Genomic DNA, 22,515 nt, shown 5'->3' with positions numbered 1-22,515 from the left:
TAAGCATGCATTAAAAGCTTAAACGTTTTGCACTATAGGAACGCAAAAGCGCAAATAGGGTCTTATCCGATGATAAAATTATAAACGTATGTAGAATCTACTCACCTGCTATAGGAGAGGTTAAAGCACATAGAGTTAGTGATCAGCTGCTGCACGTCCAAGGGTCAAACAAGTGACCGCCGACACATGAAATCCTATGGAGCTTTTTTTGGACTTCGTGCGCTGCATAACATAATGCACAATTACTGATGTATTAAAAGATCAATGTTTCTCCTTCGTCTCATTGGGGGACACAGAGACTGTGGGTGTGTGCTACTGCCGTCTGGAGGCTGACACTAGGCATACAAAAAACAAGATAGCTCCTCCTCCACCGCATACACCCTCGCCCCTATAGCGGGCGGAAACCAGTTTTTTGCTTAGTGTCTTTGGAGGCACACGCAGTCTGGTTTCTCCAGACTAGGTTTCTTTTTCGGTTCTCACTATGAAGAGGAGATAGGGGCGACGGATCCTATAGAAAGGGTCCGATCTCCCCAAACCATCAACGGGCGAGTACGCGTTGAGCATCGCTCCGCGTATCCTTTCCCGCACCGAGGGACACCTCTGGGACTTTTCCCCAGACATCTATTTTTCGTGTTTGTTATTTTTTGAAGACGAGAAGGGGCAACGCATCCTATAGAAACGATCCGATTTCCCCAAACCAGCAACGGGCGACTACGTGCGAGAGTCCCTCCACGTCTCCTCTCCCGCGACGTGGGACACTATGCCAGACTTAGCCCTGTCCACCCCTAGGTATGGAAACCATGGGCTTGCACACGGGCAAAAGACTAGTCTGTGCGCCCCCACTGCTCCACCAACGCTAGACGGCGGTGCTGCACGGCGGCGGACGGTCCCTCTCCTCGCCCCTACAGGGCAGACGGAGTTAGGGTGCCTGCACCGTCCAAAAAGGAGACTAGCAGGTGCGGAGGGCCCTGGGCGCAGAGTCAGGTGGACCACCCCCCCCCCCCCCACAATACCTGGGGCAGAGCGGGCAGTGGCTGCACAGGAGGTGGAGGAGAGGACGTCGCTGGGGCCCGGCGTTTGGACCCCAGGTGGGTAGCGCCATTAATTTAGCCCGCGGATTCGGCCTAGGCCGCGGGCGGAAGTGGGCGGCAGCGCTCCGGCCGCCTCTTAGGCGGCGTCGCCTCGGCGCCCCCCGTCCCCGGTATTGGCGTTACAGGATCCGGGGCGGGGGGTATCGTAATTTAGGCCGCGGCTTCGGCCTGGTCTGCGGGCGGAAGTCCCGCCCTCAGCGCGGCGTCCGTCGGCGTCACTTCCGGCGCCGCCCCCCTCCTGGCAGGGCGGGCGCCGGATAAAATGGAGTCCCCGACGGCAGTCCGGGGTAGGCCGCAGGAAGCGCAGCTTACCGCACAAAGCGCGGCAGTCCCCGGAGACCGCCACCAACGCAGCTGAAGGGGCCTCCCACGGCAGGAGCCGGGAAAGGACTTACAGAGGGGTAAGGCCACGCTAGGGCATATAGGGCTCCCCTCTCCTCCGCATTCGCCCTCCTTAAAAAAAAATATATATATATATATATATATATATATATATATACACACACAGTGGGGCAAAAAAGTATTTAGTCAGTCAGCAATAGTGCAAGTTCCACCACTTAAAAAGATGAGAGGCGTCTGTAATTTACATCATAGGTAGACCTCAACTATGAGAGACAAACTGAGAAAAAAAAATCCAGAAAATCACATTGTCTGTTTATTTTTCATTTTATTTGCATATTATGGTGGAAAATAAGTATTTGGTCAGAAACAAAATTTCATCTCAATACTTTGTGATATATCCTTTGTTGGCAATGACAGAGGTCAAACGTTTTCTGTAAGTCTTCACAAGGTTGCCACACACTGTTGTTGGTATGTTGGTCCATTCCTCCATGCAGATCTCCTCTAGAGCAGTGATGTTTTTGGCTTTTCACTTGGCAACACGTACTTTCAACTCCCTCCAAAGGTTTTCTATAGGGTTGAGATCTGGAGACTGGCTAGGCCACTCCAGGACCTTGAAATGCTTCTTACGAAGCCACTCCTTCGTTGCCCTGGCGGTGTGCTTTGGATCATTGTCATGTTGAAAGACCCAGCCACGTTTCATCTTCAATGCCCTTGCTGATGGAAGGAGGTTTGCACTCAAAATCTCACGATACATGGCCCCATTCATTCTTTCATGTACCCGGATCAGTCGTCCTGGCCCCTTTGCAGAGAAACAGCCCCAAAGCATGATGTTTCCACCACCATGCTTTACAGTAGGTATGGTGTTTGATGGATGCAACTCAGTATTCTTTTTCTTCCAAACACGACAAGTTGTGTTTCTACCAAACAGTTCCAGTTTGGTTTCATCAGACCATAGGACATTCTCCCAAAACTCCTCTGGATCATCCAAATGCTCTCTAGCAAACTTCAGACGGGCCCGGACATGTACAGGCTTAAGCAGTGGGACACGTCTGGCACTGCAGGATCTGTCCTTGGTGGCGTAGTGTGTTACTTATGGTAGGCCTTGTTACATTGGTCCCAGCTCTCTGCAGTTCATTCACTAGGTCCCCCCGCGTGGTTCTGGGATTTTTGCTCACCGTTCTTGTGATCATTCTGACCCCACGGGGTGGGATTTTGCGTGGAGCACCAGATCGAGGGAGATTATCAGTGGTCTTGTATGTCTTCCATTTTCTAATTATTGCTCCCACAGTTGAATTCTTCACTCCAAGCTGGTTGGCTATTGCAGATTCAGTCTTCCCAGCCTGGTGCAGGGCTACAATTTTGTTTCTGGTGTCCTTTGACGGCTCTTTGGTCTTCACCATAGTGGAGTTTGGAGTCAGACTGTTTGAGGGTGTGCACAGGTGTCTTTTTATACTGATAACAAGTTTAAACAGGTGCCATTACTACAGGTAATGAGTGGAGGAAAGAGGAGACTCTTAAAGAAGAAGTTACAGGTCTGTGAGAGCCAGAAATCTTGATTGCTTGTTTCTGACCAAATACTTATTTTCCACCATAATATGCAAATAAAATGAAAAAAAAACCAGACAATGTGATTTTCTGGATTTTTTTTTCTCAATTTGTCTCCCATAGTTGAGGTCTACCTATGATGTAAATTACAGACGCCTCTCATCTTTTTAAGTGGTGGAACTTGCACTATTGCTGACTGACTAAATACTTTTTTTTGCCCCACTGTATATATATATATATATATATATATATATATATATATATATATATGAGAATCTATTTATTTTTCTGGCCTTTTCCAGCAGTATGTCTGGAAAAGGTAAAGCGCACACATCCTTCTATGCCGCATGCGTTTCCTGTGGGGTTAGATTCCCACGAGCGCAGACCAGTAGATTATGTGAAACCTGTGACACCGAACGCGCCCGGGAGCCCTCCCCCGCAGCAGAGCCCAGGGGTCCGGAACCCCCAGAGTGGGCGGTATCCCTCTCTCGGTCTATGGTATCATTAACAAAGGCAATCGAGACCCTTCAGGCCCCGGATAGGGGTAGAGATGACGGCTCGCCTGGTTGGGAGGGTTCTGCCTCCTCACATGAGCCGCCGGCCTGCAGGGGCCGCACTCTCTCTAGGCAGGCACATAGGAAGAGAACCCATACTGTGTCGCCAGGCCCCTCCGGTGCTTCAGCATCTGTGAGTGTGGCATCACGCTCGCCGTCACCCCTTTCAGGGAGCGAGCAGAGCTCAGTAGAGGATGTGGAAGAATCCTTGGACCTGGACACCCCAGGGTGCCGGGAGACGGTGGACAGTCTCATTGAGGCTGTCAACCAGACTCTGTGTATTGATGATGAGGTCACCCTAACCGCAGGGCATAAGGTGTCTTTTAAAAAGGCCCGGAAGCCGCGGAGAGTGTTCAGCACTCATCCTGAGTTCGAGGATATAGTGCAGCGGCACCGGGAACGGCCCTACAAGCGTTTTTCAGGACAGAAGACGCTAGGGTCAAGATATCCATTTGCGCCAGAGCTCTGTAAAAAATGGGCAGAGTCTCCGGCGGTGGATCCCCCGGTATCCCGCCTGGCCTCAAGATCCCTGTTATCAGTGCCTAGTGGTTCGGCCATCAAGGACCCCACGGATCGGCTCATAGAGGGATTAGCGCGCTCGGTGTACGAAGCATCAGGATCAGCGCTCTTCCCTTCCTTTGCGGCAACATGGGTAGCCAAAGCCATGATGTCCTGGTCGGACTCTTTAAATGAGATCCTGCAGGATAGGGAGTTACCAGCAGAGGTGGCCGAGATAACAAGTCAGATCGCAATGGCGGGTGACTATCTAATTAATGCATCCTTGGATGCAGCTAATAGCGCAGCACTTGCAGCAGCAAACGCAATCGCCATTAGGAGAGCCTTGTGGTTAAGGCTGTGGCGGGCTGATTCGGTGTCTAAAAAATCCTTGACTTCCCTGCCCTTTCAGGGTAACCGACTATTTGGGGAAGAATTGGATAGACTCATTTCGGATGCAACAGGGGGTAAAAGTAGTTTTCTCCCACAACAGAAAACAAGGACGCCATTTCGTCAGCCTCAGGCGCGTTTTCGGGCATTTCGCGCCCCCGCGTGGACGGCAACGGCCAGTACCCCCGCTCCTGTGCGCTATAACCATGACAAAGAGCGTCAGGTCACCTACAGGACCAACCCGCTGGGTAGGATGCGAGGGCGTCCGCCCAGATCAAGGGGGGCCAGGTCCCAGAGGCCCTCTACAAAATGACTCGAGAAGTGCGGTACCCGAGGACAGCAGGATTGGCGGTCGTCTGCGCCGGTTCTGTCACATATGGGCTGCGGTGGCACGCGACGCATGGGTGACGGAGCTGATATCTTCCGGGTACAAGATAGAGTTTATAAAACGTCCGCCAACACGATTTTTTTCCCTCCCGGCTTCCCAAGTCAAGGTCTCGGGCAGAGGCATTACGGAGGGCCATCGAAGTGCTGCAGCACAAAGGGGTCATCGTTCCAGTGCCAAGGAGCGAAAGAACCCAAGGGTTTTATTCCAACCTGTTCGCAGTGCCCAAAAAGGATGGAGCGGTAAGGCCGGTTCTGGACCTAAAGCTACTAAACAGGTTCATCAGGATCAGGCATTTTCGCATGGAGTCCCTCCGGTCGGTTATATCCTCCATGGAGAAGGGAGAATACCTGGCCTCAATCGATGTTCAGGATGCTTATTTACACATCCCTATTTTTCCCCCGCATCAGAGATTCCTACGGTTTGCGGTCGAGGGACGGCACTTCCAGTTTGTGGCGCTGCCTTTCGGTTTGGCCACGGCCCCCAGAATATTCACGAAGGTGATGGCGGTCGCCATGGCCACTCTTCATTCCCGGGGCATTGTGGTGTTGCCATACCTGGACGACCTTCTGGTAAAGGGCCCGTCCCGTCCAGCGTGCGAGGAGAGTGTCACCATCACACTGGATACCTTGTCTCGTCTAGGATGGATGATCAACAGGAAGAAATCATTCCTCACGCCGGCCCAGAGGATTGTTTTCCTAGGGATGATATTCGATACCTCCCAGGGATTGGTAATTCTCCCTCAGGACAAGGCTCGAGCACTCCGACAGGGAGCTCGAAGACTTCAACAGCCAGGCCTCCATACTATCCGATTCGGGATGGGGGTCCTGGGCAGGATGGTGGCAGCGATGGAAGCAATCCCGTTTGCTCAGTTTCATCTCCGCCCCCTGCAGCATGCCCTGTTAGCGGCTTGGGACAGGAGCCCGTGCTCACTCGATCACCCGTGCAGGTTGTCCTCTCAGGTCCGACAGACTCTTCAATGGTGGACACGCGATCGGTCGCTTCTGCAGGGAAAGCCCTTTCCTCCGGATCATTGGTTAGTGATCACGACCGATGCGAGTCTCTCCGGTTGGGGGGAAATCTTCCGCCACCACACGGCACAGGGGCAGTGGTCGCCTCAGGAAGCTCGTCTCCCTATCAATCTGTTGGAGATTCGAGCAATACGGTTGGCCTTGCAGCAGTTCCAACACGTGCTAGCAGGATACCCGATTCGGATTCAGTCGGACAACGCCACGGCAGTGGCATACGTGAATCACCAGGGGGGCACACGCAGCAGGGCAACCATGCGCGAGGTGGGACATGTGCTCCGCTGGGCCGAGAGGAGCCACTCGATGATCTCAGCGGTTCACATTCCAGGCGTCGAGAATTGGGCAGCGGATTTCCTAAGCCGCCAGGACATCACGGCCGGGGAGTGGTCACTACATCCTGAGGTGTTCCAGCAGATTTGCCAGCGCTGGGGAACACCAGACGTGGACTTGATGGCCTCCAGGAGGAACGTCAAAGTGGGCGTGTTTGTCGCCCGGTCTCAGGATCCGCAAGCAATCGCAGCAGACGCATTGGTGATACCCTGGAACCAATTTCGGCTCCCATACTTGTTCCCGCCGCTGCCACTTCTCCCCAGGGTTATCAGGAAGATCAAGACAGAGGGGGTTCCGGCAATTCTGCTGGCCCCGGATTGGCCCCGACGGGCATGGTACGCGGATCTGGTACAGCTCATCGCAGACGTACCATGGCGGCTACCGGAACGACCAGATTTACTGTCCCAGGGACCGATCTGCCACCCGAACTTAGGGGCCCTGCGTTTGACGGCGTGGCCATTGAATCTTGGGTGCTGACCCAGGCGGGGTTTGGGCGCGAGGTAGTCGCGACAATGGTAAGGGCCCGAAAGCCAGCCTCGGCAAGGATCTATTATAACACTTGGAAGGTTTTGTTCCAGTGGTGTCTGGAACACAGGGTTCCGCCATTGTCCTTCTCTGTGCCCAACATACTGGCTTTCCTTCAGTCTGGCCTAGACGCAGGTTTGGCGCCAAGTTCCCTTAGAAGACAGATATCGGCCCTGTCGGTCCTGTTTCAGCGAAAGATCGCTACCAATTTGCAGGTCAGAACGTTCCTGCAGGGGGTCGTTCATTTAGTACCTCCCTTCAGAGCACCATTGGAGGCCTGGGATCTTAATCTGGTCCTGTCTGTACTACAGGAGGCTCAGTTTGAGCCACTACAGGATGTTTCATTGGCATATCTATCCAGAAAGGTTGTGTTCCTGGTAGCCATAACATCCATTAGGCGAGTATCGGGGTTGGGAGCGTTATCTTGTAGAGCCCCTTTCCTGACCTTTTTTAAGGACAAGGTAGTCCTTAGGCCTCCGCCACCTTTTTTACCAAAGGTGGTGTCCTCGTTCCATATTAATGAGGACATTGTGCTGCCTTCTTTCTGTCCAGCGCCAGTTCACAGGGTGGAAAAGGCGCTCCACACATTGGATCTGGTAAGAGCTCTCAGGAGATATGTGTCGAGGACAGCACCTTTCCGCCAGACAGATTCGTTGTTTGTGATCCCCGAACGGAGCAGGAAGGGCCTCGCAGCCTCACGGTCAACCATAGCCAGATGGATTCGCCTAACCATTCAGGAGGCTTACCGTATTAGAGGCACGCCAGTTCCAGCTGGAGTAAGGGCGCGCTCTACTCGGGCAGTGGGCGCCTCGTGGGCGCTTCGGCACCAGGCTTCGGCAGAACAGGTATGCAAGGCAGCAACCTGGGCCAGCCTGCACACTTTTTGTAAACATTACAGTGTGCATACTCAGGCTTCGTCAGATGCGAGCCTGGGCAGAAAAATTCTCCAAGCAGCAGTGGCACACCTTTAAACAGGAAAGCATGCGGCTTGGATCGGTGAGTGTTATCCCACCCAGGGACTGCTTTAGGACGTCCCACAGTCTCTGTGTCCCCCAATGAGACGAAGGAGAAACATGGATTTTTGTGAGTACTCACCGTAAAATCCTTTTCTCCGAGACGCTTATTGGGGGACACAGCACCCACCCTGATAGCCGGTTGGCTCATACTTATTATTTAACATATTTTCTTGTTTAAGACAGGGTGATCCCTTTTTCAGACATATGATTTATTGCATTAAGGCTAATTTTTGTATGTCCTCCTACTGCTTTTGCACTAAACTGGTTTCCGCCCGCTATAGGGGCGAGGGTGTATGCGGTGGAGGAGGAGCTAACTTGTTTTTTGTATGCCTAGTGTCAGCCTCCAGACGGCAGTAGCACACACCCACAGTCTCTGTGTCCCCCAATGAGCGTCTCGGAGAAAAGGATTTTACGGTGAGTACTCACAAAAATCCATGTTTTTATTTCCAACGCGTTTCGAAGCATGAACTACTTCTTCCCCTGAGGAAGTCCAAAAAAAGCTCCATAGGATTTAACGCTTAAACGGGTATTCTTAACTGAATTATTCTATACTTATGCTATAAAGATCCAAATGGTGGAGATTTCACATTGGGACTCCCACCTGAGAATCTTTGAACTCCAGAGACTGGGTAGCCACACAGGCATATGGCTGTATTCATTGTAGTTTATAGAAGTTAAAGGAGTTGAACACTTATAGGAAGATTTTTTAGAGACCTGCTTCTCTGGAGTGCTGAACTAGGAGACTTTGGACACTGCAGTTCCCATGGCTCAAATGAGAAGGCAAATACAAGAAAAGACCTGTGATAGCTGGCGCCTCTGGTGAATATTTTACATTGGGGCCCATGAGCTTCATGTTAGGCTACTAGATTCTCCTTTGATGAACTCTCATCAGTGTAATTTTTCATTGAATTTAGATCAGTACAAAAGTGTTTCCTGTCACTTTGTTTCCAGAGCGTTCAAAATGTGGCCAATGCTGTATATAGTCTCTGGGAAAAACAAATAATCTTGGCATAGTATGCTAAGCAGAAAATGTAGCAAACCCAAATGTTTCCTCTGTACATGAGCTTTACTCTAAAGCTGGACACATGCGATAGCTGTCAGCCGAACACTTGTGGAGTCAACAGTAGCGATGGTGTGAAACAATTCTCAGTATCGGCTATGTCACTGATCTGTTACTGTTGGACAGGAGCCATGACAAACACCTCCTACCTGACGGCATCCGCAGCTTTTCCTTTGATTAGCTGGTCTTGGTCAATGTAATCTTTTTGATATTATGAAGATTTGACCTCGTGCCATGCCAGCTAATCAGAAGGAGATCTGTGGATGGGAGTTAGGAGCAAGAGGCTGTTCTCAGGGCTCTCATCCTGTGACAACAGGTTAAGGACGTGGCCGATGGTCCAGGTCCTATAGATCAATTTGCACCAACTTAAGTCAACAGTTATCTCTCCTGACTCAACTATATACTCGAATTTCAACTCTATGCTCGACCATTCTGCCAGCTGAATGTTCATGTATTTTCAATGGAAAGAATAGAGAAAACCGCTGCCATACAGCTGTCGGAGAACAAAATGGTCAGGCATTAAAAATTCAAAGTGCCCACCAATATTCCGCCTACTTTTACCCCAACATCATCTGTTGTGGTACAGTCAGGAGGTGCTCATATATTGTTCTCTGATCTCAGCGGGCATAGACCATTTTCATCTAATGTGTATGGGTGTCTTATAGATCCTTACCTTCTGCCATTGTTGCTATTGTATGCTAAATCAACAGATTTATATCTGAAAAGATGCAGTATCCTATAATACAGGAGCTCGGCATTGGCTGACATTGTGGGTCACCTGCTTTCTACACTATTTGCTTTGGATAGTTATGAAGGCTTTACGACTACCTGGCAAAATGTAGATTCTAACAAATGCTTTGATGTCAGTTTGTAACAAGTTTTAGAAAGTGACCTCCTACCAAGTGTCATCGGTTACAGAAGCTGTTCAAGAAAATTCTCATAACAGCCTGATCTTGATAATTGACACGTGGCTGCAGTCAACCACAGGATGTTATCCTTCAAAATCCAAGGGTCTAGGAAAATTATGGAGATTTCTCCCGGTATTCACACACTTGGCACTTTTGGCTCCCTAAGATTTCATTTCAGTGACTAAAAGGGTGAATTCTAACCAACTGCCTTGTAAAACGAGGGCCCTGCCAAACAGCTTCTCCACATGGCAACGTCCTGGACAATAAGTGCATCATGTCAGGAAAGCTTTAGCGTTAACTGCACATGCATGATTTTTCACTTTTTCCCTTAGGGCGTGATACACTTATCAAGTTATGTCAACATATAGAGCTTACTCTTGTCCAGCAAAGAAGTCCTCGCTCTCCACATGCGGCAGCAGCAGGTGTTTGTTGGTGTCCCATAGCTGTTATCACACTACTTCTACTTATGTATTATTTAATTTATTAATGTTGGATTCCTTCATGACAATTAGCCAGTATTTGGTAGAATGTATTACTGTAAACCACATTAGAGATCCCCGAGCTTCTGCACTAATAGGATGCAGGACCATTACATATGTGGCAACCAAGCCATGGTATGTTGGGTTCATCGTATTAGAAAGCCATTAACTGTCCTGCACAAGAGAACCAAGCCACGTGTAAGCTGGAGATTATAGGATGTCTTGGCTTCAATCTATTTACATTTTCTTTTGTTTGGAAATGCAGATGTTTCAACTCCTGAAGTTTCAAGGAAGCAGCCAAACCGCACAGTGTTAAATGGAGATCTAGCAGAACGCACTGGTGTGAATGGAAGACCCATGCAAATGGCAACACAGCGGAGGAGGCTATTAAAAGCTCCAACCCTTGCCGAGTTGGACAGCTCAGAGTCAGAGGTAGGCGCCATTTCCATATGGAGGCCAGCTGTCCATTTTAAATGTGGTCATACACACCAGGTAGCAAACAGCTGAATCGCCTGGCCAACGGCTATCGTTCATGACCCTTCCATATACACACGATTGGCTCTGCCAAGTGTCCATGTGTTCTGTATGAGGAGAACACAGTAAGCTAGTGCCAGATACATGCTGGCTGCTTATCTTCAGGTAGAACAAACTCATTGGACATTTAAGTTCAAAATGGCTGATCCTTCTTTTGTCGAGACCCTTATAAACATACTTTAAAAGTCTGGAAATTAAGTCAAGCTTTATATACTCTTTCACTTGAGCTCCAAATAATAAAGTGATCAAATCAGTCAAGATTCACAATTGTGAAATTTCTCCAGACCCTTGCTGTCGACCTCTGATGGTCTTGAAGTTCATTTGTTGACAGTATTTAAATTAACATCTTGTATTTAATGGCAGCACGTTATGTTCCATTAGTGGCCAATCAATGGAATGTACGGATAGATGTCTCTGCAGCTTGTAGTCATGGATCGCTATGTTCACATCTGAAGTGGTGGAATCTGATTGAGACTAGTATTTCAATAAAATATATATATTCAAGAGCTTAAGAGCAGTTTTACATTTTTACTTAGGCCTCCTTCATATGTCTGACATTCACTGACTGGGGATGGGGACATATGCAAAGATGGTTGGCCATATAGCAGAATGGGGGGCCATATACCAGGATGGAGGGACATATACCAGGATGGAGGGATATATACCTCGATGAGGGAGCATATACCTAGACAAAGGGAAGCATGTACCTGGATGGAGGGAGCATATTTATATCTGCAGTCTGGTACCCCTGCTCCTTTCTGTGGCTGCACTTTGTTGTCCCCGCCTGCTCTCTATATGAGATGTTTTTTCTTTAGCTAAAACCTCAATATTCAAGTTAAATTGCGGTGTTGGCATGTTGTGATAAATAAGTGTGTCTTGGGTTGCTGTTTGGTAACTCGGTCTCTAAAAGGTTCGCCTTCACTGTTGTAGTACATTACTTCAATAAAATGGGACCGGAGTCAGCACAGTGTATATGCAAAATATGCACACAGTGTCTTCAAAAGATGGCATAAAATTAAAAATGTGCAAATAAACATGCTCGCCACCCAGGCTTAGAATGCTTTCAATAGCTAGTAAAATATAACCACAAGTGTTAATTTCTACGACTTCTGTAGTTCCATGTTCTCCTATGTAACCTCCATTATTGTCCGCAATGTGCTCAATCCTGAGCACGCCTCACCTGTTGGGCTGTTCAGGTCTGTGTGTGTTCTGCAGGGATGTCATTCTTAAATAAATACTAGTAATGCCTTTTGCTTATGTCCTCAGTATTAGTGCTTTTATGTGGTAAGGGTGTGTTCACTTTCCCAGGTCTAGACATCTTCATTATTGCACTGTTCGCTTCTGACTTCGCATTGTCTGCTCCTGTAAGGCTCCCTTCAGACACACTTTTTGGCAGAGTGTGGATCCCTTGGATTCAAGTGAACATACCTACTGCTACTACTGTAGAGCAGCAAATAATTCATTATTTTCTATGCTAGAAACCCTTGTGGAGGGTGCACTCTGGCACATAAAGAGTCTGGTCCTGCCAATGTATTGGCATGTCTCTGCAACCTCCAACTCCGTCTATTCATTATGTCTTGGGGACAATGGAAGAGGAGTTGTCTGAACCACACAACCCTTTTAGTCAGTATGCGAGTAAGGGCTCGCTCACACAAGAGATGATTCTCTCTTCCAAGAGAATCCCATCGATTATTATGGTAATGACTCTTGACTCAATCGGTGATCCGAGTGTGAGCAGAGTGTCAGTGTACTGTAATGCGATTCTCACATGAGCTAATCATATGACAGGTGCGGAGAAGAGGGAGAACTTATTTTCTCCATCTTCTCCATTGTCTTTGTCTACGTAAATCGGACTAATCGGATGACATCTGAATTGGCAGGGGAAAAACAACGCTAGTCTGCACTGCCCCTTAGAATAGCATTGGTCTGAGGGGTATCCAATAATACATCGGATAGCGCTCGTCCGAGTTATACGCTCGTGTGAGTGAGCCCTAAGGGTCAGCCTCTCAATGTGTTTCTGTTAGCAGGTCCCTGTGACTCTTAGTTGACTGGTTAAAAAAATATATATATTTTCAAGTGCTGGGAAGCGATCAGGGATCATATGAAATGTCTGAGTTTTCATGGTATCTTTATACCAAAATTTGTGAGTTTTAAAGTAATCTCTCATTCATATGGCTGTATTTCCACTTGGCTTTATTTGGCGCCACAATAGACCTCTGGTTTAAAGGGAGCCTGTCACAAGGTCAAAAGTGGACAGTCTTGACCTTCTTTCATTCCTGATGTTCCCCTGAGTATTCAGTATTTCTCCTTCGTCTCATTGGGGGACACAGAGACTGTGGGTGTGTGCTTCTGCCGTCTGGAGGCTGACACTAAGTATACAAAAAAAGAGTTAGCTCCTCCTCCGCCGCATACACCCTCGCCCCCAGACCGGGCGTAACTCAGTTTTTTGCTTAGTGTCTATGGAGGCACACGCAGTCTGGATCTCCAGACTAGATTTTTTTTTTTTTTTGCTTTCTTTTCTATAAAGATATGACAGGGGCGACGGATCCTATAGAGAGGGTCCGATCTCCCCAAATCATCAACGGGCGACCACGTGTGAGTAACCCTCCACGTGTTTCTCTCCCGCACCGAGGGACACATCTGGGACTTTTCCCCAGACTACCATTTTTCTTTTTTATTTTGTAAAGAGGCGGCAACGCATCCTGATAAGAGGATTCGTTTTCCCCATAACCTCATCGGGCGAGCACGTGTGAGCGACCCTCACGTTGTTCCTCTCCTGCAACGCGATTCATTGAGGCCCCTTCCTCCCCTAGGTTGTGAGTCCAGGGGTTGAGTTGGAGGCGCAGGTGAGCTGAGGGATCGATGTTTCGTCCCCATTCCAGAAGCCTCCCCCTCCCTGCCGGGGATGGAGTTGAGAGCACCCCAAGAGAGCCCCCACGGCGTACCTATGGGTGAGTGGAAGGCCCTGCTCACCTTTGGATAAATGGTAAGGTCCGCCTCTCTCCTGACACCGCAGGTACCCGGTGCTGCCCCCGGCGAGTAGCGCTGCACGCAATTTGTGGCTCTGCCCTTAGAGGGGCTTGCCCGCTCAGTGCGGAGTGCAGCCGGAAGCCCCGCCGGCGGCCGCGGCTCGCGGCATGAGGAAGTCCGTGGGTATCGCGCGAGGCTCCGCCCGCCGACTTCCGGTGGTAGCCGGAAGACCCGCCCACTAACTTCCGGTACGGCGCAGCCCAGGGGGTGGAGAGCGGGGGCGCACACAGTACCGGAGCGGAAACTCCAAATCCCCCTCCACCCTCGCATTTCCGCGGTCGTTTCGACAGGAGTGGAACGTGGCCTGTGGGTGAGTGCAACCCCGTTTCGAGAGCCGCACTGGTACTCAGGGAAGGGGTTACCCTCCTCCTCCTTCTGCCCTACCTTCAAGCTTGGGCAGTATGTCTGGCAAAGGGAAAGCTCACTCTTTCCTATACGCTGTTTGCGTTTCCTGTGGGGTCAGACTGCCAAAGGCGCAGGCGGGTAAATTTTGTGAAGCCTGCGAGTCGGAGCGCGCCCAGGAGCCTCCCACTGTTTCAGAGCCCAGAGGTCAGGACCCCCCGGAATGGGCGATATCTTTATCAGATTCTATGTTGTCCCTTACAAGGGCAATTGAATCCCTTCGAGGCCCGGGCAGGGACAAGGATGGTGGTCTGCCAGCGGAAGACAGCTCGTCCACGTCTCAGGACCCTCCGATCGTTAGAGGCCGCTCCAGTTCCAGACAAGCTCATGGTAAAAGAGCTCGTTCCCCGTCGGCCGGGCCCTCCGGGGCTTCGGCGGCGATTATTAGGGCATCTCGTTCCCCGTCGCTGAGCTCAGGGAGCGATCAGGATGAGGGTGAGGAGGAGGAGGCCTGGAATCTAGAAAGTCTGGGGTACCAAGACTCAGTGGACAGCCTCATTGAGGCAGTCAATCAGACATTAGAGATCGAGGACGATGTGTCCACGGTCTCAGGTCACAAGGTCTCCTTCAAGAAAACCAGGCGACCACATAGAAGCTTTGCCACGCATCCGGAGTTTGAGGATTTAGTCCAAAAACATAGAGAACACCCGGATAAGCGTTTTACAATGCAAAAAGCGCTGCAAGCAAAGTATCCGTTTCCCCCTGAGCTCCATAAAGGATGGGTGGAGTCGCCAGTAGTGGACCCACCGGTATCACGTTTAGCATCAAGGTCGCTATTGTCGATACCCAGTGTTTCTTCCATCAAAGACCCAACTGATCACCTCCTAGAGGGGCTTGCCCGCTCAGTGTATGAGGCAGCAGGGTCGGCTCTGGCTCCCTCCTTTGCGGCAACTTGGGTGGCTAAGGCCATGGTTTCATGGGCGGACACTCTGCATAAGGCCCTCCAAGACAGGGATCTGCCCGCGGAAGTCTTGGAAGTTGCAAATCAGATATCAGGAGAGAGTGAGTATCTCAACAGCGCCTCACTGGACGCGGCCGAGTGTTCGGCTGTGGCAGCAGCAAATGCGATCGCCATTAGGCGAGCATTATGGCTGAGGTTGTGGAAAGCGGATTCTATCTCTAAAAAATCCTTAACCTCATTGCCTTTCCAGGGCAATCGGTTCTTCGGTGAGAAGCTTGATAAGCTTATCTCAGAAGCCACAGGGGGGAGAAGTAGTTTCCTCCCGCAGCAGAGGAGTTGTCCGGCATTCAGGCAAACGCAGAGGCGTTTTCGGCCTTTTCGTAGCCCCTGGGGGGGGACTTCGGCCAGGGCATCCTCCTCTGCAAACAATGGCCAGAGTAGGGAAAGGCAAACCTCTTACAGAGCCAATCCGCTGGGTAGAGGCCGAGGCCGTTTGCCCAGGGCGAGGGGGGCCAGATCCCAAAAGCCTCCGGCAAAATGACTCGAGGCGCTTCGTACCTACGGACGACAGAGTGGGCGGACGCCTACTAGGGTTCAGCCACGTTTGGGTCGCAGTGGCACGCGACGCTTGGGTGGCGGAATTGATATCGTCCGGGTACAAGATAGAGTTTGTCGGACTCCCGCCACAGCGATTCTTCCGTTCCCGACTTTCCGGGACAGAATCACAGGCGGAAGGGTTGTTACAGGCCATAATGACGCTTCAGCGCAAAGGGGTCATTGTCCCAGTGCCGCAAGGCGAAGAGACGCAGGGTTTTTACTCCAACCTGTTTTCGGTCCCCAAAAAAGACGGGACTGTGAGGCCGGTACTGGATTTAAAGATCCTGAACAGATTCATCAGGGTCAGGCGGTTCCGGATGGAGTCCCTCCGCTCGGTCATTGCAGCCATGGATCCGGGGGAATTCCTGGCCTCGATCGATGTGCAGGATGCATATCTACACATTCCGATATTTCCTCCACACCAGAAGTTCCTGCGTTTCGCGATCGGAGGGCGACATTTTCAATTTGTGGCTCTGCCCTTCGGTTTGGCCACTGCCCCCAGAGTCTTTACGAAGATAATGGCGGTGGTTATGGCCATCCTGCATGCACGGGGCATAACGGTACTACCGTACCTGGACGACCTTTTGGTAAAGGGTCCGTCGTTTCTAGCGTGCCAGAGGAATGTCAGTATCACTCTGGATACCCTGGCCCGTTTAGGCTGGTTGATCAATCGAAACAAGTCGTCCTTGGTTCCAGTCCAGAGAATCGTATTCCTGGGCATGGTTTTCGACACCTCCCGGGGGCTGGTGATCCTCCCTCAGGACAAGGCGCGAAGGATCAAGCAGGGGGTACGGAACCTTCTACAGCCAGGCACCAGATCCATCAGGTACGGCATGAGTGTGTTGGGCAGAATGGTGGTGGCGATGGAGGCAATCCCGTTTGCCCAGTTCCATCTCCGTCCCCTTCAGCATGCGCTCTTGTCAGCATGGGACCGGAGGCTGCTGTCTCTCAATCATCAGTGCAAGTTGCTTCCGCCGGTCCGGCGATCACTCCGATGGTGGACTCGCGACTCGTCTCTGGTCCAGGGGAAACCTTTTCCCCCGGAACAGTGGTTGGTGGTGTCGACCGATGCAAGCCTGCATGGTTGGGGAGCAGTTTTCCAGAGTCACACAGCCCAGGGGCGGTGGTCCATTCGGGAGGTAAATCTCCCGATCAACATTCTGGAGATACGGGCAATACGATTGGCCCTGCAACACTTTCAGCGGTTGCTGAGACACCGGCCGGTGCGCATTCAGTCGGACAATGCTACAGCAGTAGCATATGTCAACCATCAAGGGGGCACGCGCAGCCAGACAGCCATGCGCGAGGTTGGGCTGGTACTGCGTTGGGCAGAGAAGAACCACGTGGTAATTTCAGCGGTGCACATTCCGGGAGTCGAAAACTGGGCGGCAGATTTTCTCAGCCGACAGGGGGTCACGGCAGGGGAATGGTCCCTGCATCCCGAGGTCTTTCAACAGATCTGCCAACGATGGGGGACACCAGACGTGGACCTTATGGCATCCAGAGAGAACGCCAAAGTACAAAGGTTTGTCGCTCGATCCCTCGACCCGCAGGCAATCGCAGCAGACGCTCTGGTGCTTCCGTGGAGCCAGTTTCGTCTCCCGTACTTGTTTCCCCCGCTGCCGCTGCTTCCAAGAGTCATCAGAAAAATAAGGAGAGAGAAGGTTCCAGCAATTCTGGTGGCCCCAGACTGGCCCCGGCGGGCCTGGTATGCAGATCTGGTTCAACTAGTGGTGGACGTACCTTGGCGTCTCCCAGATCGGCCGGACTTACTGTCCCAGGGTCCGATCTGCCATCCGAACTTAGGGGCCCTGTGTTTGACGGTGTGGCCATTGAATCTTGGCTGTTAACACAGGCAGGATTCAGGCGCGATGTGGCGGCCACGATGGCGAGTGCCCGGAAGCCTTCCTCGGCGAAAGTATATCACCGGACTTGGGAAGTTTTTTTCCGTTGGTGTAGGGATCGCGGAGTGGCTCCTCTGGTTTTTTCGATCCCTAACGTACTGGCTTTTCTGCAGGCAGGGCTGGACGCAGGATTGGCTCAGAGTTCGCTCAGAACGCAAATCTCGGCCCTGTCGGTGCTTTTCCAACGAAAGGTCGCTTCCGTCTGGCAGGTTAGGACATTTATGCAGGGGGTCGCACATTTAGTACCCCCCTATAAGGCGCCGACGGAATCATGGGACCTGAACTTGGTGCTCAGAGCCCTTCAGGAGGCTCCTTTCGAACCATTGCAAGAAGTCTCCTTACCTTACCTGTCCAGAAAGGTCGTTTTTCTGGTTGCGATAACGTCTATTAGGCGGGTTTCGGAATTGGCGGCCTTATCTTGTAAACCGCCGTTCCTAACCTTTTATAAAGATAAGGTAGTTTTAAGGCCAGCTCCTCCCTTCTTGCCGAAGGTTGTGTCTGCGTTCCATATCAACGAAGACATTGTTTTACCCTCGTTTTGCCCGGCACCGGTGCACAGGGTAGAAAAGGCATTGCACACCCTGGATCTGGTAAGAGCTCTTAGGAGGTATGTGACAAGGACAGCACCTTTCCGCCAGACAGACTCTCTATTCGTGATCCCAGAAGGGCGGCGGAAGGGGCTCGCTGCGTCCAAAGCGACTTTGGCCAGATGGGTTCGCCTGACGGTCCAAGAATCTTATGAAATCAGTGGCACGCCAGTTCCGGCAGGGATCAAGGCACACTCGGCTCGAGCAGTGGGTGCCTCATGGGCACTGCGACACCAAGCTTCAGCGGAACAGGTGTGCAAAGCAGCTACCTGGTCCAGCTTGCATACGTTTGTCAAACATTATAGCGTACATACCCAGGCATCCTCGGATGCAAGCCTGGGAAGAAAGATTCTCCAGGCAGCAGTTGCGCACCTCTAATCAGGGGCGCAAATTAGCTTGGATTGGGTGAGCTAAGATCCCGCCCAGAGGACTGCTTTAGAACGTCCCACAGTCTCTGTGTCCCCCAATGAGACGAAGGAGAAACATGGATTTTTGTGAGTACTCACCGTAAAATCCTTTTCTCCGAGACGCTCATTGGGGGACACAGCACCCACCCTATTAGCCAGTTGGCATTTACTTATTTTTGAGTTATACAAATCCTTGTGTAGGGTTTAGGGTGGCCCCTTTTTCAGACATATAATTTCTTGCCTGAGTTTAAGGCGCGTTCTCCTACTGCTTATGCACTAAACTGAGTTACGCCCGGTCTGGGGGCGAGGGTGTATGCGGCGGAGGAGGAGCTAACTCTTTTTTTGTATACTTAGTGTCAGCCTCCAGACGGCAGAAGCACACACCCACAGTCTCTGTGTCCCCCAATGAGCGTCTCGGAGAAAAGGATTTTACGGTGAGTACTCACAAAAATCCATGTTTTTTCTTTTTAATCTGCCAAAGTTATCAGCCTCTTTATTTAGGTCTAATTTTTTAAGGTTTTTGCTAAGTGGGTGGTGGGTGTGGCTGACACGGTTAAAAGGTGGAGCAGCCCAAAGACACGCCCCCAGATAAATACTGTGAGCCATGCTCCCTTGTTCAGATCATAAAAATTTGAGCTAAACAAAAAGGCCTATATTTCTAGAATCATATGGGGGATTTAAGAAAAGAAAAAAAAACTGGTTACTCAAGGAAGCTGCAGGAGTAAAATAAGAGCAGAAACGGACACTTTTGCCTGGCGGAAGGACCCCTTTAAATGCCTAGGACACCATATGACTCCTACAGGGATCTATACTCTTGTGTTTTCTTGTTGAATTCTTCCCTTACATGTCGTATGTACAGAGATTGCTCCTTACACAGAACCCAGTGAAGTTGGGACGTTGACAGGCTGAGCTCGTATGTCCATGTATGTAGCAGCGCCACCATTTCTTTGCTGCCGTGACTGGTGGTCGCGAGTCTTGATGGAGTTATAACTGACTTCTGACATTTAATGGACTATGGCGGGAATTCATCAAGCCCTATCTCCCGAAAGCTGGCATAGAACAGCCGAAATAATTACTGATTCACTGTAGTTTGTATCACAAAATTGCCACACATTATAGTATACATTTTTATGATTTTGGCGCACATGAATTCATTCCATCCTATTTCAGCGCACTGTGAATCTGGAAACACACGCTTTTTTTGTTTTGTTTGTTTCTTTTTTATTTTGATTATGCTGATCTACCTGGAAGATCGTGTGCAGTAAAAGTTTTGCTGTCAGCACTCAGCCCTCCCTGATCCTTAGCTTCTGTACCGTTCTGCCATCACACGGGTCTTTACTAGCTTAGGCAGAAATGGCTCACTTTGTATAAATAGTGCTGCACATCACACCCAGACCGGGCATTGAGTCTCACCAGCTGTGTGTTCCCTGCCATCCGCAGTTTTTGGGACTCATTAGCTACAGGTCATACATGTGTAATGAGCGGGATTTCGCAAACCCTTTAAGAGTGACGCACACGATGTCTTCTCAAAAATTGTGATTTCCTGGCATAACGTAATACCTTACAACAAAGTGTTTTATTTCCTATGCCATCATATGTCATAGGTCAGTATACCGATATTATTCTGTACATTATACAGACGGCACTATTCTATCCCGAAACACAAGTATGCCGTATGAATTAAATAGGGAGTTTATGGGCCCCAGATGCCTTTACAGTGGCATCTGTTGGAGCTATGTGTAACATCAGGGATAACCCCCCGAGGACATCGCAAAACACCATCCAAATCACTAATGTCCTTAAACTAATTGACTTCAGTTAATAAATAAATATTTAGAATCTCTATGAAATCACAGATACAATGTTTAGTGGCTCCAAGATTGAGCTTTTCTTTAAATATCCCCCATTCGCCCTTAGTCTTATAAGTAATGCAGCGTCTTGTCTGTGCTGGCAGATTACCAGTTCCTTGATGGTTACTCTCAGAAAGATTTCATTGCCATGATTGCTTAGTTTGTTTTTGTCTGAAACGTGCAACAGGATTATAGATTACCTAAAAGGAGGTTAGTGTTTATTAATTTCTGTTTACTCAGTTAGCCATCACTGCTGCATACAGCCTTACTGCATGATGGGTACGGGCCTGTGCCAGGAAATACCGAGGATAAATGCTAATAACACCGCTACCGAGACCACAGAATAATATGTGACGGCATATACTCTAAAGGTTTATATAATCTAATGATGTAAAGTATGTATATTTCAGATATTGATAAAATAACAAAAGTTCCTATTATTCATACAATAATAATCTCCCCTTTATTCAGGAGGAGTCAGTGCACAAATCCTCAAGCAGCAGTAGTGTGTCTAATTCCCAGCCTGACGATGCATCTCCAGGAACAGCGGGCGGAAGAAAAAGTGAGTGGCATATACTATACTGTGTGTGTGTCTGTGTGTGTATATATATATATATATATATATATATATATATATATATATATATATATAATATGCATAGGCCTGTGTGTGTATTTATAATGTATGTATGTGTGTGTGTTAAATGTTTCAGATCACGAAACAAATGTAAATATTAAACAAGGATAGCACAAGTAAATACTAAATGCAGTTTATAAATGAAGGTCTTTATAAAGTGAAAAAGAAATCCAAACCTACAGGGCCCTGTGAAAAAAAGTGATTGCCCCCTAAACCTAATAACTTGTTGGGCCACCCTTAGCAGCAACAATGAAGCGTTTGCTATAGCAATGAGTCTTTTACAACAATCTGCAGAAATTTTGACCCACTCATATATGCAGAATTGTTTGTAATTCAGCCACATTAGAGGGTATCTGAGCATGAATAGCGTTTTTAAGGTCATGTCACAGCATCTCATTCGGATTAAGGTCAGGACTTTTAACTAGGCCACTCCAAAGTCTTAATTTTGTTTTCTTAAGCCATTAGGAGGTGGACTTGCTTGTTTGTTTTGGATCATTGTCCTGCTTGCATAACCCAAGTGTGCTTCAGCTTGAGGTCAAGAACAGATAGCCAGACATTCTCCTTCAAGATTTTTCGGTAGTCAGCAGAATTCATGGTTACGTTTAACACAGAAAGTCTTCCAGGTCGTGAAGCAACAAAACTGCCCCAGACCATCAAACTGCAACCACCATATTTTACTGTTGGTATGATGGTCCTTTTCTGAAATGGTGTTACTTCTACGCCAGATGTAATGGGACATACACATTCCAAAAAGTTCAATTTTTGTCTCGTCAGTCCACAGAGTATTCTTCCAAAAATGTCCAAGATCATCAAGATGTTTTCAGGCAAAACTGAGACTATCCTTTATGTTCGTACTGCTCAGCAGTAGTTTTCGTCTTGGAACTCTGCCTTCTAGGCCATTTTTGCCCAATCTCTCTCTTATGGTGGAGTCATGAACACTGACCATAACCGAGGCAAGTGAGGCCTGCAGTTCTTTGGATGTTGTTGTGGGGCCTTTTGTGATCTCTTGGATGAGTTGTCTCAAAGCTCTTGGAGTAATTTTGGTCATCTGGCCACTCCTGGGAAGGTTCACCACTGTTCCATGTTTTCACCATTTGTGAATAATGTCTCTCACTGTGGTTCGCTGGAGTCCCAAAGTTTTAGAAATGGCTTAATAATCTTTTCCAGACTGATAGATCTCAATTACTTGGTTTCTCGTTTGTTCCATAATTTCTTTAGATCGCAGCATGATGTCTATCTTTTGAGGATCTTTTGGTCTACTTCACTTTGTCAAGCAGGTCCTATTTAAGTGATTACTACCACACCTGTTCTCAGTCAAGAAATCAGGTCTGCCTGTGGCTAGGGAATTTGATCTCTGCTTCCCAAAGATGTGAAAAACCACAGTTAATTTATGTGTTGGGGGGCGGGAATCACTTTTTCACACAGGGCCCTGTAGGTTTTGATTTCTTTCTCACCTTAATAATAAAGACCTTCATTTAAAAGCTGCATTTTGTGTTTACCTGTGTTATTTTTGTCTAA

General features: G+C 49.2%; 1 protein-coding gene across 4 annotated transcripts in view; it reads left to right on the top strand.

The window, feature by feature from the left end:
• SPIRE1 (spire type actin nucleation factor 1) overlaps positions 1–22,515 on the top strand; it is a 209,505-nt gene that overhangs the window by 167,759 nt on the left and 19,231 nt on the right. For all 4 annotated transcript variants that reach the window (XM_073551009.1, XM_073551007.1, XM_073551008.1 and 1 more), the window contains 2 exons: positions 10,414–10,580; positions 20,832–20,922. In XM_073551009.1, coding sequence (XP_073407110.1) covers positions 10,414–10,580; positions 20,832–20,922 — 258 coding nt within the window. The remainder of the gene's footprint in view (positions 1–10,413; positions 10,581–20,831; positions 20,923–22,515) is intronic.

Source organism: Dendrobates tinctorius, unplaced genomic scaffold, assembly GCF_039654945.1.
Source record: "Dendrobates tinctorius isolate UK_male_01 unplaced genomic scaffold, ASM3965494v1 ptg000171l, whole genome shotgun sequence".
Classification (NCBI taxonomy): Eukaryota; Metazoa; Chordata; class Amphibia; order Anura; family Dendrobatidae; genus Dendrobates; species Dendrobates tinctorius.
The sequence above is the reverse complement of the archived record's forward strand: the minus strand, read 5'-3'. Positions and strand labels throughout refer to the sequence as shown.